This window comes from Paramormyrops kingsleyae, chromosome 7 (assembly GCF_048594095.1).
Source record: "Paramormyrops kingsleyae isolate MSU_618 chromosome 7, PKINGS_0.4, whole genome shotgun sequence".
Lineage (NCBI taxonomy): Eukaryota > Metazoa > Chordata > Actinopteri > Osteoglossiformes > Mormyridae > Paramormyrops > Paramormyrops kingsleyae.
The window spans coordinates 20,674,636-20,694,128 of NC_132803.1; the positions used below are offsets into that span (position 1 = coordinate 20,674,636).

At 42.4% G+C, this 19,493-nt stretch overlaps 2 protein-coding genes across 7 annotated transcripts in view; both read left to right on the forward strand.

The window, feature by feature from the left end:
* LOC111847071 (rhotekin) overlaps positions 1-19,493 on the forward strand; it is a 73,125-nt gene that overhangs the window by 35,369 nt on the left and 18,263 nt on the right. For all 6 annotated transcript variants that reach the window (XM_023817949.2, XM_023817943.2, XM_023817945.2 and 3 more), the window contains 9 exons: positions 4,730-4,929; positions 5,150-5,211; positions 6,101-6,154; positions 7,798-7,915; positions 8,680-8,904; positions 9,416-9,510; positions 10,681-10,787; positions 10,924-11,055; positions 13,028-13,193. In XM_023817949.2, the coding sequence (XP_023673717.1) occupies positions 4,730-4,929; positions 5,150-5,211; positions 6,101-6,154; positions 7,798-7,915; positions 8,680-8,904; positions 9,416-9,510; positions 10,681-10,787; positions 10,924-11,055; positions 13,028-13,193 (1,159 nt within the window). The remainder of the gene's footprint in view (positions 1-4,729; positions 4,930-5,149; positions 5,212-6,100; positions 6,155-7,797; positions 7,916-8,679; positions 8,905-9,415; positions 9,511-10,680; positions 10,788-10,923; positions 11,056-13,027; positions 13,194-19,493) is intronic.
* LOC140592039 (uncharacterized) lies at positions 6,167-7,780 on the forward strand. The gene is made up of 2 exons (XM_072713859.1): positions 6,167-6,194; positions 6,886-7,780. Exons 1-2 carry the CDS (start codon positions 6,167-6,169, stop codon positions 7,584-7,586), a joined length of 729 nt encoding a protein of 242 aa, XP_072569960.1. The 3' UTR covers positions 7,587-7,780.

A 19,493-nucleotide genomic window follows, 5' to 3' on the forward strand; every position in this document is an offset into this window, starting at 1 on the left:
TTGTAGGTGTGCCCTGTGATGGTTTGGTACCCCATCCTGGGTTGTTCCCTGCCTTTTGCCCTGTGATGGTTTGGTACCCCATCCTGGGTTGTTCCCTGCCTTGTGCCCTGTGATGGGTTGGCGCCCCATCCTGGGTTGTTCCCTGCCTTGTGCCCTGTGATGGTTTGGTACCCCATCCTGGGTTGTTCCCTGCCTTGTGCCCTGTGATGGTTTGGTACCCCATCCTGGGTTGTTCCCTGCCTTGTGCCCTGTGATGGATTGGTACCCCATCCTGGGTTGTTCCCTGCCTTGCACCCAAAGGCTCCAAACCCCTTGTGACCTTGAATAGGTTAAGCAGTTACAGAAAATGGATGGTTGATCAGCTTCAGTTACCTAGAGGCTCAGATAATATTGGAAGGATAAATTGAATACAATGACTTTTTTTTCTAAAGAAAGAAGCATTTTGAATACACTCCTCACTTAACAACCGACTTCCATTCCTATTACTAGGTTGTTAAGCAATTTGGTCAATAAGTGAGATGCCACCCCTTACCGATATTTCAAGCATACTGTACTGGTACTGGGTTTTTATCAACCATGTTTGTTATTATTTTAAAGATACAAGCCCCCCGGCTATATCTTCTGCACAGTGATATGACTGGTGTGTGGAGTTCGGTAGAAGAAAATAGTTTGTATATTAAACTGATCACTACAAAATCTGTGGATTATCTCGACTAACTATGTCATGATTTCTGGTAAGAGACATTGCTGTTGCATTTTTAACATGTATTTTTCTGGCGTTATAATCACTACAGAAAGGATGCCATTTTCTCCCATTATATTCGAGAGAAGCCCGACATGCCTCAAATCTCCAAAACTCAGCAACTCCCAGCAGAACAACCTAAATGGGTAGATAGCAATGAAACTGCTGGAACAAGGCTGAGACTGAGAAAGGGTGATGTGAGATGAGATGCTTGATGCTGATATGCTGTACTGCTGAATCCATGACCAAAGTTCTTCTACAGCGTACAATACCGGTTGTAGAGTATGTTGTAAGCCCATGTGGTCATTAAACAGTTAGGTCGTTAAGTGAGGAGTGTCTATTCAAAAGTAGGACACCTCAATTCATGTTCATTTGATATAAATTGTATCCATCCATCCATCTTCTGTTTATCATGATTAGGGTCACTGGGGGACTGGAACCTGTCCCAGAGAGCATAGGGCACAAGGCTACTGTGCACCCTGGATGGAATGCCAGTTAAATCATATCCAATGCTTCGAATCATGTTGGGTTTTACAGTAGAGCATGTGTCTGGATACATATTCATGTGAGAAGAAGACATTCGTGGCCCTCGTATTTACTGCTGTGGTATGTGTACAGCACGTGTGAAAGGGGGAGAAGCAGCACAGCTGTTTTAGATTTTTGCCCCTTTAATATGTTATGCATGTAACCCCCAGTGAATGCAGATGGAATTTCAGTGCCTAGCGCAAAAGGACACAGAATGTTAATTTTTCTTGTGCAACGAAGTAAAGTAGCAGAGCTCTGTTCTGCTGAAATGTCAAGAGGAGGAAGGGACAGCATGTCATTTAACACAAGCAAGTTGATCAAACATCTAAAGATGCATCATAGAAGAGAGTACATGGGAGTTTTCTAATGCTAGCAGAGAAAGACCGTGACAAATTTTAGAGGAGCGAGAGAAAATGTATAGAGACAACCCACAAACAGTAAACATAACTGAGGCTCTTAGTACATTGCTTTCAATGACCAGCCATTGTCAGTTGTTGATGATGTGCAGGGCTCCAGACTGCAACCAAAATGGTCGCAAATGCAACCTTTTATTGCAAGTGTGCGACTTTAAATTCCACTTGGTTGCATCTGATGGAGAGAGGGTGAGCCAGAGAGGTCCGGCGACAGACACAAGTAAGAACATAAGAACATAAGAACTATACAAACAAGAGGAGGCCATTCGGCCCATCGAGCTCGCTTGGGGAGAACTTAACTAATAATGATGAGAGTAAGGTTGTAAGATTATTAAAGCTAATATTCATATTAAAATATTTTGTACGAACAGTAATATACCCCCTTCACATTCACGCATTCGCGGTTTATGTCATTTGCGAGTTGGCCGTAAACATATTTTTGGAGCTTGCTAAAACGTCGCAGAAACTCAGAGCATGTGTAAGCCAAAACAGTACTTAAAATGATTTTACCAAAGGTGTTCGATGTTGTGAAAAAGAACATTAGTGGCATGCTGCGTAACGTTACAGCCCTCAGCTTTACAAGTGTTATATGGAGTAGCAGATCTCTCTCCTCAGTTTAACTGCACAGTGGATAGATTAGAAAGTCACATTGCAAGCAAAGCCGTTTCGGTGCTCGCACATCAGCCAAGCTATAGCAGGCGCATTTGTGGATATGCTTCAGACCTGGGGCATTCTGAAATATTGGTTGGAATATTTATTTATATTTGGTTGGAAATGGCCTCATGTTATGCATTTTATTTTTATTCATAGAAAGAATTATTTATATGAAAATTTGTCTGGACCCCATTAGTTCATTTACAATTTTTCATTTGAGCATTGGTCTGGTTATGCTAGGTTAGGTCATTGTTATTTCAGTGCCTAAAGTACTCATATCAGTACTCAGCATCGGCAAATACACAAATATATGCACTCGTATATGTACTTGGTATGAAAAAATGGTATTAGTGTAACCCTAATATTTATTATTATAACAACATTGGTATATATTTTGAGAACTTTGTACCTATAATAATACACACCATGGGAATTTTGACATGTGCGTAGTCTCTCCGTGAGTCACCGCAAATAAAGGTGCATAGGTCACCGTAAATATAGCAGAAATGATATTCATGCAACCTTATAAAAAAAATAAAATAAGCACCATAGAAGCAACACCAACTCCCACATGTTGTCATGGTGCGGTAAGGATGGAGGTGAAGGCAGGCGTCGGGGCAAAGTAAAAGGGCTTTATTAAAACAAAAGCACAACATAAAAGGCAAAAGGGAATGGACTGCAAGGGGTTAAAACAAGGCGGATATAGCAGGGGGGAAACACAGGGCACAGGGTAAACTGGGGGGCACATGCAGTTAGCAGCAGAACATTACAGCGTAACAATACAATGACCGGACTGGAGAGCTCAGGACGAGGAGGCACTACGTACACCACAGATGAGGGAGCAGACGAGAGGCACCGGGGATCGTCCACACGAGAGCTGAAACGAGAGGCACCGGGGATCGTCCACACGAGAGCTGAAACGAGAGGCACCGGGGATCGTCCACACGAGAGCTGAAACGAGAGGCACCGGGGATCGTCCACACGAGAGCTGAAACGAGAGGCACCGGGGATCGTCCACACGAGAGCTGAAACGAGAGGCACCGGGGATCGTCCACACGAGAGCTGAAACGAGAGGCACCGGGGATCGTCCACACGAGAGCTGAAACGAGAGGCACCGGGGATCGTCCACACGAGAGCTGAAACGAGAGGCACCGGGGATCGTCCACACGAGGGCTGAAACGAGAGGCACCGGGGATCGTCCACACGAGGGCTGAAACGAGAGGCACCGGGGATCGTCCACACGAGGGCTGAAATGAGAGGCACCGGGGATCGTCCACACGAGAGCTGAAACGAGAGGCACCGGGGATCGTCCACACGAGGGCTGAAACGAGAGGCACCGGGGATCGTCCACACGAGGGCTGAATCGAGAGGCACCGGGGATCGTCCACACGAGGGCTGAAACGAGAGGCTCCGGGGATCGTCCACACGAGGGCTGAATCGAGAGGCACCGGGGATCGTCCACACGAGGGCTGAAACGAGAGGCACCGGGGATCGTCCACACGAGGGCTGAAACGAGAGGCACCGGGGATCGTCCACACGAGGGCTGAAACGGGAGGCACCGGGGATCGTCCACACGAGGGCTGAAACGAGAGGCACCGGGGATCGTCCACACGAGGGCAGAAACGAGAGGCACCGGGGATCGTCCACACGAGAGCTGAAACGAGAGGCACCGGGGATCGTCCACACGAGGGCTGAATCGAGAGGCACCGGGGATCGTCCACACGAGAGCTGAAACGAGAGGCAGGGTTCAAGGAGGAACAGGTGTGGCTCATTGGTGCCACACCACAGGGAACCCAGTGGAAAAGGCATGCGGGGCGTGACACTTGTAATAGCACTGCTGTATAACCAAATAGCAATAGAAGTATTTATTTTCAGTCACGGACCAATTTTGCCTTAAAACATGGCTATTTCGTATTTTATTCATTATTCCATTTGATTGAATGTCAATTATTTATATGTTAAGATCAAACTTTGTTTGAATTTCAAGCCTGGATGGGCCATTGGGAAGTTTGGGAATTTTCTTTCTTTCTTTCTTTCAACATTATATAGTCTGTATACCAGGGTTGCCAATATGTAAGTTAATCTCGGTGAGTTTCCAGGTAGATTGCAAGAGATGATTAATGGATAATGCTTTATTTCATTAGTGGCCAACCAGTTGATCGCAACCAGAAAGCAGCAAAAAATACCAAACCCCTGCCATCCCCTTTTTGGTCTGTGGCAAGTTCCTGGGCTGCTTTTTGTTGCCAGCATCTGCCCTAGTGAATTTGTGTTCGGCAGCAAAACCACCGTTTTCTAAATACTAAACTGAAACTTAGTTGAGGTGCTTATTACTCTATAAAATCTCCTGTGCACTTTCCCTGTGACGATACTCAGAGTTGTGTTCCAACTTTTGCAGGACAGTGACATCCAGAAAAAGATAGACCATGAGATCCGGATGCGAGAGGGGACCTGCAAGCTGCTGGGAGCCTGTTCCCAGAAGGACCAGGCGCTGGAGGCCTCCAAGAGTCTGCTGACCTGCAACACACGCATCCTAGCCTACATGTCAGAACTGCAGCGCATGAAAGAGGCCCAGATCTTACAGAGGGCAACACGCAGGTCAGAGGCCTGGGCAGGCTGCTCTGTAGGTGGCTGTAGGGTGTTGGTCTGTGCACTATGGGAGATAAGACATACTTTGTTGATGCCAAGGGGAAGTCTGTAGAGGGAGATGTTCAGCACGATACACGATGGTATAGACTCATAAAGGGAAATGCACTACTAGGTGTGTTGATGTGGAGTGTCACGTAGGGAAGTAAATATTGCCATGCTTCTTCCACAGACCATCGGACTCAGCACCACTAGATGAACGCCTCCCCTGCAAGGGAAAAGTGGCCATCTCGGGTATGCTACAGACCATCTATGGCAGGGTTCCCCAGTTCTGATCCTTCAGGACCAGAATCCAACACAGTTAGCAGTTTTCCCTGTTGAAACACATCTTAATCAGCTAATTACCAGGTTTAGTAAGTTTTGAACAGAGAAATCTCCAAACTGTCCCCAATTCCAGTCCTGGCCCTCCAGGACTGGAATTGGGGAACCCTGATCTATGACATATTTAAGCTTCAAACATGGTCATTAGACATTGATATTTTGGGTACACTACCTGAACAACCAAGTTCAGAAACAATGTGAAACAACAAAGGGAATAAGCCTCTTAATGTTGGAAAGTATTATGGAAAGTATTTATGTTGTGTAATCTCTTTTCCAAACTGGCAAATGTGACTTCAGTGACTTACATCAGTTGTTGCATATTTGTGGATTTATTTCTAATATTTACTATATATGATTATTGCAATAAAACCATTATTTAGTACTAATGAATCACTTTGATATATATAAAATACAGCAAGGCAGTGAGCATTTCTCAGTTTGGATCTCTGCAAGCAGGGTATGAATATCAATGAGGCTAAACGTTAATTATCTGCATAGCAACAGTTTTTTTCCCAGATAAATGCTGTATGCGTACTGTATACACAAAGAGGCCGACACTTATGTGTCGCCCACAACATGCCCTCCCCCTAGTGCCAGTCTTGATCTAACCATCGTCAACATCGGAATATATGACCCCTTAGCTGGACAGTTCTTAGCAAAGGCCATTGTCTCCCACAGCGTCATTTTGGTTGATTGGAGTCTGATGTGATGTGGCTGCTCTGACAGGCTGCCTGTCTTTCAGTTGTCGGCAGAGTGACTCATGCTGCCATGCCTTTAACACACTTGTCTGGTTTTCATGCAGACCTACGCATCCCACTGATGTGGAAAGACACAGAATACTTCAAGAACAAGGGAGGTAAATTAAAAGATGGCGTTCTGGTGCATCCAGTTCTCTGGCATTCACCTCATCAGATATCATGTCTCTTTAATACCCTAAATCTGTTACAGACTTGCATTTGTGTGCGTGTTTTAGCACCATGTCGGAGGAAACATTATCTGCATTCCAGTCAAACCTCAGAATCAAGGAAAATGAAGCCTCAGTTCCTTCTCTTTGACATCATGTGACCACATCACATGAGCTCTTCTGGAAATGTTAATGTACAAAACTGGGGGTAGTTTTGTTGAGAACTCATTGTCACAGTAGCTTGTAAATTTCAAGATCTGTTCTCATTTGATACTTATTGATGCAGAGCAGAGAGCACGATATTATTGATGCACATACCTAACAAAAAAATTTAATCCATACATAAAACATGCAGTCATTCCTCATACTGTATGCAAATATACCTTTGTATTTCAGTCTTTTTTCAGTTCTTAATCCCATTCTAAAACGCTAATGAGCCAATGAAGGTAAAGAGCAAACAAAAATAAATTCTTATAAATACAGAAGAACAGCCCCAGAGTGTGAGATTAAGATTTGTTTCTTAAAATTTCACCAAAGCAATAAGCCATATACATAATACAGTATGAGCTTTACACAAAAAAGTAATCCATATGCATAACACAGTAATAACCATACACAAAACAGTAAGCCATATATATAAAAACAGTAAGGCATATACATAGGACAGTAAAAACTATGCACAGAACAGTACGTCATACACATAAAACAGTACGTCATACACATAAAACAGTACGTCATACACACAAAACAGTACGTCATACACATAAAACAGTACGTCATACACACAAAACAGTACGTCATACACATAAAACAGTACGTCATACACATAAAACAGTACGTCATACACACAAAACAGTACGTCATACACATAAAACAGTACGTCATACACACAAAACAGTACGTCATACACACAAAACAGTACGTCATACACATAAAACAGTACGTCATACACACAAAACAGTACGTCATACACATAAAACAGTACGTCATACACACAAAACAGTACGTCATACACATAAAACAGTACGTCATACACACAAAACAGTACGTCATACACACAAAACAGTACGTCATACACATAAAACAGTACGTCATACACTTAAAACAGTACGTCATACACACAAAACAGTACGTCATACACACAAAACAGTACGTCATACACATAAAACAGTACGTCATACACACAAAACAGTACGTCATACACATAAAACAGTACGTCATACACACAAAACAGTACGTCATACACATAAAACAGTACGTCATACACATAAAACAGTACGTCATACACACAAAACAGTACGTCATACACATAAAACAGTACGTCATACACATAAAACAGTACGTCATACACACAAAACAGTACGTCATACACATAAAACAGTAATAGCTATGCACAAGAACAGTAAGCCAAATATACAAAAACCATATAGATCAAAATAGTAATAGCTATACACAAAAAAGACATCCACACAAAACGGTAAGACGTCTCCTTATAAAAAGTAAGAGTTATACCTAAGTATGCATGCGACCTTACACACTTTATACTTTGTCTGCATATTACCTCACCAACTCCCTATTTCCCTCTCCTCTGCCAGAGCTCCACCGCTGTGCTGTCTTCTGCATACTGCAGCTGGGGGGTGAGATCCACGACACAGACATGGTGATGGTAGATCGCACTATGACGGACATCTGCTTCGACAGCACCATCATCTTGTGAGTGCCCTCGTGGTCCCACATCTCTGCAGTGCTACACGGCCCTTTTTCACCAGACTCCTATAAATACATTAACAGGGATGGAACACCAAAGCCCTACTGTTCTTTTTTTCAAAAATATTCCATTTATAATTTGGATAACTAAAACCGTCACTCTTGTTGGTATCTTCACAAATATTTAAATGTTGACCTTATTTTTTCACTGTTGCTATGGTGACTCATAGAATTCTTTTTACATTTTCATTTGTACTGCAATAATATGTTTGCATTATACCACCAAATTATTGGAGCCAATGAAAAAAACTGTATAAGCAGTATAACTATCCATCCATCCATCAAACTATGCAGCTTCCTTAACTGCTTATCTGGAAAGTTAAGGTCACCCGAGAACCTGTCCCAGAAAGCACAGAACACAAGAAAGACGGCACCCTGGATGGACGGCGAAGAGCGTTAAGAAAATCCGTTGCATTAGCCTAAATTGGTTAATGGGCCAATTTAAAGAACCATCAGATGTCCTCATTAGAGAGTACTAAGGTCCTTAGTAGTATATATCTACATACTCCTTTTGTTGCTTTCATTTAGTTCTTGGTAGAAGCATAATCACAGCTATTATGATAAATTCCTAATTTCCTTATCAGGTTTCAATGACAGTGCTTGGCCAGTCATGCAGGCGATCACCAGCAGATGACAAAGCTATTTTGATATTGTTACCATGAATGTTTCCTGACAGACAGCTGACAAACTGTTTCTTTGTCATTGTATAGCCAAGAGGCCTGCCCTGGGTTCGAGCTGCGAATGGAGCTCTACAGTTGCTGCTCAGAGGACGAGTCCTCCACGGGCAGTGCATCCCGAAAGCTGGCCAGCAAGCTCGGCAGCTCCCTGAGTCGCTCGTCGGGGAAGAAGTTCCGGTCAGGGCTGGAACCCGGGGGAGGCAGCCCGGTCAGCAACGGGGGAGGGGCCCCACTGCTGCTGCCTGCACCCTCCAACTCGTAAGGCTGCCTGGGCCACCTCCATGTGCTCAGCTGCATGCAGCGTCTTTGAAATGGTTCACATGGTTCACTCCATCACTCGCTATTCCCTATGTAGGACAGTCTGTGTAGTTCACAAGATGCCAGTTTTGGACAGCACATTTCAAGATGCTCTATATTGGTATCCTAGCAACCTTGATCAGCTGACATTTGCAAACAGCAAAATATATGGATGTGTAATCATGTAATAATAATAATAATAATAATAATAATAAACTCTAGATTAGGGGGATCTAGATCAACCTATCATTGCAGACAAGCCATTATTATTATGGTGTTGTTCTTAGTGAAGCTTTTTGTGAATATCTGAGTCTTTACCACCTATCACTATAGCTACATACACACATGCATACATAGTGCTGTACAGTGTACAGTGCAATTGGTGTTACATATACAGTGATAAGGATGTTCCATCCATGACAAACATGGCTGTCTCACATTTAACATGGTTTCCATGACACTCTTTTTGCAGTGGACCCAAGTACCACCTGCTGGCCCACACCTCTCTGGTGATGGCACATGTGCAGGATGCTTTCCGTACACATGATCTGTCTATCACTGGAAATGGTCAGTTGTCCCTCCCTCTTTTACTTCTCTCTCTCTCTTAGTTTTTCTTCTGGTTATTAAGGATTTTTAAAAGCATAGTGAAGCTTTTTAATAAGTTAATTAGCAGATTCAATGAAGTAAGCAATAAGTATGTTCATAGGATATGTCAATACCTTTAGTGATGTATTCATTATTTACACCACAGTCTTTGTTGTGTTTTATTATTGTTGTCACTCAATTTGTCAACATCTCTTCTGAAGGGTAACAGGCTATACAGGCCACAGTCCAGAATAGTTTATTATTGTGAGATTTTTCAATTATCAAATTTTTTTTCTCACTTTTCTAATTAGCAGACAGTTATGTAATAGCTCATATGCCATCTGTATATACAAATTTTTGTGAAGCTAATAATAATAATAATAATAATAATAATAATAAAACAGAAGTAGTCTTAAAATAGTTTGGGGGTACTCAAATGGTGGATTCCCGTCTTCATTCGGACCAAAAGACAATACCATCTGGACTTGGCAAAATTTAGGTTGGCAAAATTAAAGTCGAAATTAAAATGAAAATAAACTTTTGAGAAATTAGTTGAAAGTTAAATGGTAGAAACCTATCAGTGACTGTGAGCTGTCTGTAGGAGGGGACACATCTTACACAACCACACCACAGATATGCCTCACATTCAGCTGCTTTCTCTGTTCTTCCTGCACAAAATGAAAGCTTACATCTGCCAGGCCAGGAGAAGCTATCTGTGGAATTTAACTTTAACCTCAAAATTTTCTGCTTTCTTCTCTAAAGTTTATTTCAACTTCAATCTCAAAATGTTGAGCCTTAATCTCAAAATATTCTGCTTTTTTCTCAAAAGTTGATTTCCATTTTTATTTCAAAACACCTTTTTCTCAAAACTTTCAACTTTAATCTCAGATTTTTTGATGTTTTTCTCAAAAGTTTATTTCAACTATAATATGAAAATTTTTACATCTCAAAAGTTTAATCTCAAAATCTTTTATAATTATTTTTTTCCCTCTTAAGTGGTCCTAATGCTGTTCTGTAATATCCAGTTGATAGCTGCACTGGATGAAAAACAATGGAGTCCTTCAATAACAACAGGGACTGAGAGATGAGAAGGAACTGTAGTTTGACAATGGCTGCAGAGTTTATTCATCTCTCATCCTCTGTGTCTTCCAGAGGAGTGTTCATACTGGCTGCCCCTTTATGGAAGTGCGTGCTGTCGTCTGGTGGCACAGCCTCGCTGCATGACTGAGCAGATGATGAGCGGCCGCCTCAAGGTCAAGGTGAGCAGATGACTGCAGGAATGGAACTCCTGTCTGGTCTGACGGCCTTGTCTAGCAGTGCACCACTCTCAGTGCCATGCAGCAATTATCACTTCCCCTCTGGCTCTGTCTATGAATCACTCTTAATCTCTCACAGCACCTAGGAGGTGACAGCCAAAGTTGTAAGACCACATACAGTGTCCTGAGAGGGACAAAACTCTTCTGCTATCTTCAGGAAGACAATGTTGAAGCTGAAGTGGAGCCCGCTTTCACAATTGCCATTAACAAGGTCAGTCTTGAGAGGCTACAGCACAGAAACTAGTAAAATACAAAAAAAAAAAAAACAATATTATGGATGTATCTGGATGAACAAGTTGAGCCACAGGTTTACACAACTACATAAATCCATCTTTCCCATAATCGCTCATCCACCTTAACGAGCCTGTCGATTTCCCTAGGATATGCATAGAATACATATGTGGTTCAGTTTTAAAGCACCAACTGACCTCAACTCCCAGTTGAAAGACTGTGGGAAGAAACAAAAGCAAACACAAGACTACCATGCAAACTCTACACAAGCAGAGCAGGGTGTGAGGCCACAAAGCTGCCCACTGCATCATTCTGTATGCTATTAAAGTTTCTATTTCCTCTTTTGGCGCTATTTTATTATTATTGTTGTGCCAAATGGAGTAACTTTACTGCAAAAACCATGCGTACTATATTTTCTGTAAGAGTGAAGCTCTAAAAATTCTATTCTGAAACAAAGTCATTGGAGTGTTATAGTTATATAGTTAAATTGCATGTTGGAAAATTGTTGTAAATGTGAACAATCCTGCTGCCTTAGTTTTGAGAATATAGAGAATAAAACATACATGAACTCAAAAGTAACTTACTGAACTAAGAGTTTATTTCAGAGACCTTTAATTACAATGACTTCAGAAGCTAAATGCAATCAGTAAGGATGTTATTTTTCAAGTGTTAGTTTAATGTATTGTCTGTTTTAACCACATTCTTGAAGCCATGCTCCACTTGTTCATGCTGTTGATGCTATCAGATGCTGACATCTGCTGGTAGTGATATGCATTGCAGCTCAATATCAAATCGTACATTCTACGCCAAGGGTCTCCAACTCCGGTCCTGGAGAGCTACTATCCAGTAGGTTTTCTATCCTACCTGGCTTCTGATGAGCCACACCTGTTCTCAGGTAAGTATCAGGAGCAGGTGTGGCTCATCAGAATCCAGGTAGGATAGAAAACTTACTGGATAGTAGCTCTCCAGGACCGGAGTTGGAGACCCCTGTTCTACACTATAATAGAGATACTTCTTTAATCCCTGTAGGGAAGTGCTCTTTTCACCTACCCCATCTTGCTCTCTATGAGACACACAGACTGGTAAAAGCAAGCTTGAGGGTCATAGCACAGGGTCAGCCAGCATGCAGCGCTCCTGGAGCTGGCAGTTAAGGGCCTTGCCCAAGGGCCCACAGTCATGTGACTGTTCTGGTAAGACCAGGCTCAAACCAGTGACCTTCCTATCACAGGCACAGAGTCACACACCACCACCAAAAACACTGCCAATGGAATTAAACTGCTAATTCAAGCAGGTCATATTTAGGGGTCCAAGAAGCGTGGCTGCTAATTGTTTTTTTACCAGATGCTTTTGTCCAAAGCAACATACGAGGGAGGATCATAGAGTATGGTTAGACCCTGGAGCAATTGGGGGTTAAAGGCCTTCTTCATCAGCCCCATGGTGAAATCCCTCTGTCAGCCACAGGATTTGAACCGCTCATCCATTCCATTTTCGATGCATGCTTATTCTATTCAGGGTCATGGGGGGTCTGGAGCCCATCTCAGAAGCTATGGGTACAAGGCAGGGAAAAACCAAGGATGGGGCACCGACCCGTTGCATTCCATTCATGCACACATCCCGATAATTTGACAACTCCAATTCACTTTTTGACCTGAAGACCTCCTAATCGCAGGGACCTAACCTACAGAGATACACATCCTGTTCTGACTCATGTTAACAGTTATTAATCTTTTTTATCCTGCTTAGTCAGTATATTATAATTAAAATAATAAATGAACTATATGATTTTACAAAATAATTTTAAAAAAGTAAGGCTCTGCAAATATTAAGATAAAGATTTATAATAAAACACAAATTTACTTATGCCCTAATGAACTAATTGGTATTGATATGGTGTTCCTGTAAAATGTAGCTGTGGAGATAACTGCTGCAATCGCCTTGACGGTATTCTGCAGGAAACGAGGATCCGCGCCACGGACAAAGATCCGCACGGCAAGGCTCAAAGCATCTGCATCAGCAACCGCTACGGGGGAGAGGAAGTGACTCATGTGCTGAGCGCTGAGCGGCGAGAGGACACACAGCGCTGGATGGAGGCCTTCTGGCAGCATTTCTATGACATGAGTGAGTACCGTAGCTAAGTGTCGCCACAGAGGGATTTTGCACCTAAGCCAGCAGACAAACTCTGACAGTCCATGATTTTTAGTCCATGATTGTCAAAGCCACTAACACTAGTAATTGTTCTTGAAGGAGAACAGGCTGATGACAGTGTTCTTTTATATGATATATTATTAGTTATGAAACTATTGAAAGTTACAATTCATGCATGTGGCTTTATCTGTATAAAGACCATGGTCATGTAGTGAATAAGCAGGATGGAGGGTGTTACTATGAAAGTTTAGGCAAACTTTGGATTCTATAAATTAATAGGACCCCTACCCATAGATACTGCTTACTGGTTCACGGTTTGGTGCAGTTTAAGTACAGCAGGGAAACAGAATTTGGTTTGTAATTGTTTAAAATTCAAACTGCAAGCATAATATGCCGGCCCCTGGATGATGGGCTCCCCCTTTGAGTCTGGTTAGGGTTAGGGTTAGGGTTAGGATTAGGGTTAGGATTAGGGTTTCCTCTGCCGGCCCCTGGAGGATGGGCTCCCCCTTTGAGTCTGGTTAGGGTTAGGATTAGGGTTAGGATTAGGGCTTCCTCTGCCGGCCCCTGGATGATGGGCTCCCCCTTTGAGTCTGGTTAGGGTTAGGATTAGGGTTAGGATTAGGGCTTCCTCTGCCGGCCCCTGGAGGATGGGCTCCCCCTTTGAGTCTGGTTAGGGTTAGGATTAGGGCTTCCTCTGCCGGCCCCTGGAGGATGGGCTCCCCCTTTGAGTCTGGTTAGGGTTAGGATTAGGGTTAGGATTAGGGCTTCCTCTGCCGGCCCCTGGAGGATGGGCTCCCCCTTTGAGTCTGGTTAGGGTTAGGATTAGGGTTAGGATTAGGGCTTCCTCTGCCGGCCCCTGGAGGATGGGCTCCCCCTTTGAGTCTGGTTAGGGTTAGGATTAGGGTTAGGATTAGGGCTTCCTCTGCCGGCCCCTGGAGGATGGGCTCCCCCTTTGAGTCTGGTTAGGGTTAGGATTAGGGCTTCCTCTGCCGGCCCCTGGAGGATGGGCTCCCCCTTTGAGTCTGGTTAGGGTTAGGATTAGGGCTTCCTCTGCCGGCCCCTGGAGGATGGGCTCCCCCTTTGAGTCTGGTCCCTCCCAAGGTTTCTTCCTTCTAGGGAGTTTTTCCTTGCCACTGTCGCCTATGGCTTACTCACTGGGGGCTTTGGGTGGGGATGCTGTAAAGCGCTTTGAGACGATGTAATGTTGTGATAATGCGCTATACAAAAATAAATTTGTTTGTTGTTTGTTGTAATATAGGAACAGTTGTAAACCAAACACACAGGCAATGTGTCTATCAATGTGTTTGAATAAGAAAACCTAAGAGACACTCAATTTAACCCTAAATCAATATGTAAAATAAATTTTAAAATCACATATAAGACGGCATCATAACAATCATAATGAACTATATCCCATGTTGTCTGCTACCAAGTGTGGTCACACACATCTTAAGCCCAGTCTAAATTTTCAAGAAGGCTTTGGCTGCAGATCTACTGTGAAGCAGATCCATTGACAGATTTGGGAGGGTGTTCCATTGTGGTGGCACGATTTGGGAGGGTGTTCCACAAATTAGGATTTCTCAGTTAGCTGGGTTAATTTAAGATAGAAGCCATTATTGTCCAACAGGAATGTTTCTCACCTAAACTCTTAATGGACGATCAATATGTCTTGCTTAGGTTAACTCGGCTAACTGAGAAATCCTGCTTTGTGGAACAATTCAGTTCAATTAAATTTTATTTGTATAGCGCATTTTCACAACATTACATTGTTTCAAATTGCTTTACATTATTCCTGCCCAAAGCCCCCAGTGAGCAAGCCAGAGAAGACAGTGGCAAGGAAAAACTCCCTAGGAAGAAGAATCCTTGGGAGGAACCAGACTCAAAGGGGGAGCCCATCCTCCAGGGGGCAGCAGGGGGAGTCAAATGAACAAGATGGCAAAATCCTAATATGCACTGTGGTACAGCAGCAGGGAAAGAAGGAGAAGCGTCAAAAGAACAGTGGAGGGTTAGGGTATGGATCAGGATACACTTCACAGGGAAAACTGAGTAATTATTAACATAGACTAAGATCTAGGGTTGGGCGATATTTCGATAAAATATCGTTTTGTGATTATGAACATGCATATCGTCATCCATTTGAATATCATGAGTGTCGTGATATGGCCTAAACACTTGCTTTCTTGCATAATTAACAGTTATAATACACTTTTAAACAAATTCCATCAAGGTATGAGTCTGTTGTTGGCCTCATGTATCATTATACCTGTCATACTGTACGCTCCATAACTATTAGTAAATCAATTTGGTCATCATGATTAGAAAAACTCAAAACCGCCTGTCATATTTTACTGTTTTTTACATATGAATTTTAAAAGACCATGATAAATATCGAAAATCCTGATAATCTCTGAAAATATTGTGATATAATTTTTATGACATATTGCTCAGCCCTACTAAGAACTACAGTGAAGTAAATTTATACACTGTAGGCTGAATGAAATGCATTTTACAAACCTTTCAATATATTCTCAAATGGAAACCATTTAACGATGTCAATCACAAATGATCAAGGACACAAGGGCCAAAACAGATGCATATTGGTCAACTATAGTGAGGACACTCATCAGCCTATTAAGTACGTGTTATTGTAACCACTACCGTGTTATTTAAACAGATATCTATTAATGGTTATTAAATTCATACAGGCTTTTTTACTACTGAAAGCAAGCATTGTGGCTACATGTCATATATGTGCCAATGAATAACCTTTTAAATCTAAGTCTGACAGTGAGTTCACAAGCATAGAAAATATTTAAAGATACCCTGCTTGAGCTTATAAGACTCATCCCAGTAATATACAGCTAATAGTTCTCATTCCTTTTGACACAACATGACGTGATAGTGATGAATGAGTCGACAGTATCAAATAATTCTGCTACTTTATCCTTTATTCATCACCATCCCCAGGGAGTTATCCAGAGACATCCTAGATAGATGTCCTTTCAATGCAGAGGAGCAGTGGCTCTACCTTGAGCCCCTCCCGAATGTCAGAGCTCCTCCCCCTATCGCTAAGGCTGAGCCCAGACACCCTGCGGAGGAAACTGCCCCTCCATGAATTGCAACCTTATCGTATTCCCAGTTCGTAGTTGGAAATTTCAACTTGATCGCCCCCTTCCAACTCGTGAACTTATGGAATTCCGACTCGTGAACTCGGAGGAATCAATACAACCCCGAGCTCAGAATCTAAGATGTCTACGCCCTTTATCAACAGAAATTAAAGCTGTGGTTTTATACTGTTATTAAATCGATCGTACACACAGTACTGTCCAACCACTATTTGTGGATGTGTTGCTACAGTGTTCTTATGCGCAAAATACCATGTAATGTGTTGTTATCCACTGATATTGCTAACAATGGCTGACAATTAACTGGGCAGGAGGGTCTTTGAGCTCTCAAGAACTACTGTAATCAACTGAAAGCTACAATTAGCCACGTTTTATTTGTGATTTTACATCAAACACGTAATTATGCGATCCAAACCGAAAATGATGTAACTGAACAGCTCATGACACATACGTGTACTGTAACAGCCCTTGTCTTTATTTTAAATGTAGACACAAACTGCTATTCAGCAAAAAGTATTTGTAATACATGTCGAAGCAGTTATAAATATAATATCACTTTGGTATGTATATGCAATTTCCATCCCTGGTAAGGAGGGAGGTAGGTATTCTGTCAGAAAAAAGGGTACAGCACTGTTACGGTTTTGTTCCCCAAGGTATAAACATTACTGTACCCCCAATGGTACAAAAACATTCCTTAGAGTCCATTTCTATACCTTAAATTAGACTAAAAGGTATATTTACACCGACTTAGGCAAACAGATAATTTTCCAACCCCTTAGGCAAGTCAAATTGTACGTATGTCAGATTCCCCCTCCTCCGGTACCACTCAGTATAGCCTTGCCTAGCCATTTGTCTTAAAAAAAAAAAATACACAATTAATATAATTCTCAGGTAAATATCAGAAAATTAAAAACTGTAATAAGAAATTAATTCTTTACTTTTGTATAAAGTACTACACTAATTAGAATAGAGGCTTTCACAATCCAAGACATGTGAGAACTGGGAAGATGCAGTTTGTCTGCCTTGTCTGGCTATGCCAACTTGCACTAATACAAACAAACAAACAGATTTATTTTTGTATAGCGCGTTATCACAACATTACATCGTCTCAAAGCACTTTACAGCATCCCCACCCAAAGCCCCCAGTGAGTAAGCCATAGGCGACAAGGAAAAACTGTCTAGAAGGAAGAAACCTTGGGAGGAACCAGACTCAAAGGGGGAGCCAATCCTGCAGGGGGCAGCAGAGGAAGCCCTAATCCTAACCAGACCCAAAGGGGGAGCCCGTCCTTCAGGGGCCGGCAGGGAGAGTCAAATATACCTCAGATGCTTTGTGTAAGCACTATCCATAAATATTGTGTACGGTGGGTGTCATGGCAAGGCATGGCACAGGCAGGAAAAAGGGGTGAAGATCAACTTGCAACTTGGAGACAACAGGGGTTTATTAACAAAATAGAACACAATGGGGAAGACACAAAATAAAAGGACTGCAAGGGGTCAAAACAAAATGGGAGAAATAAGAATGTAACAAAGAAATCATAAAGCAAATACACTGGGGAATTGAGCAACACAGGGAACAGGATTGAGCACCAGAACGGAGCAACAAACACAGGAACAAACCACAATTACAATGAACCATCAAAGAAATGAACCAGAACAGGCACTTAAATACACAGCTAAAGACACAATGCAGGACGGGTGAGAATCATAACCCATTAACCAATCAGAAGGAACAGGTGTGGCGTGTTACAATTAAACAGCACTGGACAGTAGGGAAAAACGAACAAACACTAAGGGTTAACTAAAGCAAGGAAAACTGGGTAAATAGGGGACAAAGTGCAAAAGACAAGGAACCAAGTGAAACACAAAAAAAAAAAAACACACCAAAAACAGGAAAGCACTGATAAGCAATAACAATAGGGAAAACCAAATGAAATAGATGAGGGTTGTTCCCAGCCAGCTTTGAACCCACAAGTCACAGGTTCTCAATGTGAGCTGCAAACTCAGCCTACTGAGCTATGCAGTGGTAAAGGGAATAGGGAAACCACATAGGGGCTGAAGGGAGAGTAACATGGAGGAAAACAGGATGGCCAGCAACACCTGCTGTATGTACCGGCTTTATTTTTTAAACAAAGCAGGTACATTTAGTGGTTCAATTTTAAAGAGAAGAGGATATAGTATATTGCACCATCTAAAGTTTAAATGTTTGGTTTAGCTCTAGTGTTACACACAGGATAACAAAATATTCTGCACATGACCTGATGAAATCAACTGATTTGATTTTTAACCTTTTTTTGTAACATATGAAATGATTTCCCATGTTATAACACTGAACTTCTCAGAAACTTGGCCATCCATTGTGGGAGGATTACTATGGTGGTCTCAGCTGGTCATGGTTTAGAAAGAATTGCGATATGCTCTCTCTGCATACCTTGCCTGGTGCTCCACGTCAATGTGGTCACAGTCCGGTGAGAGTACACTAACAAGCAGATCAAACAGGAATCTCTCAGGTACCATGCGTTTTTTGGTGAAGTAAGTTTGAGTGGAATCATTTTTAAGGTGCTTCCAGTTTATTTAACATGTGAAGGGCTTGTGTCTTGTTTATCACTACTCTATGTAGTTTGATCGTAGAATCTAGTATGATTTTTGACTTGGGAACAACAGTAACTCAGCCACGAAGTGGTAGGCCACGTAAAATCACAGAGTGGGCACAACGCATGCTGAGGTGCACAGTGTGCAGAGTCAATAGCTACAGACCTCAAAACTTCGTGTGGCCTTCAGATTAGCTCAAGAACAGTACATAGAGAACTTCATGGAATGGGTTTCCTTGGCTGAGCAACTGCATCCAAGCCTTCATCATCAAGTGAAATGCGAAGCGTCGGATGCAGTGGAGATGTATTCCCTGGAGTGACGAATCATGCTTCCCTGTATGGCAATCTGATGGTGTGGTGGTTGCCGGGAGAACAGTACTTGCCTGACTGCATTGTGCCAAGTGTAAAGTTTGGTAGAGGGGGGATTATGGTGTCATTGGTGTGGGGTTGTTTTTTAGGGGTTGGGCTTGGCCCCTTAGTTCCAGTAAAAGGAACTAAATTTTGGACAATTTCATGCTCCCAACTTTGTGGAAACTGTTTGGGGATGGTCCTTTCCTGTT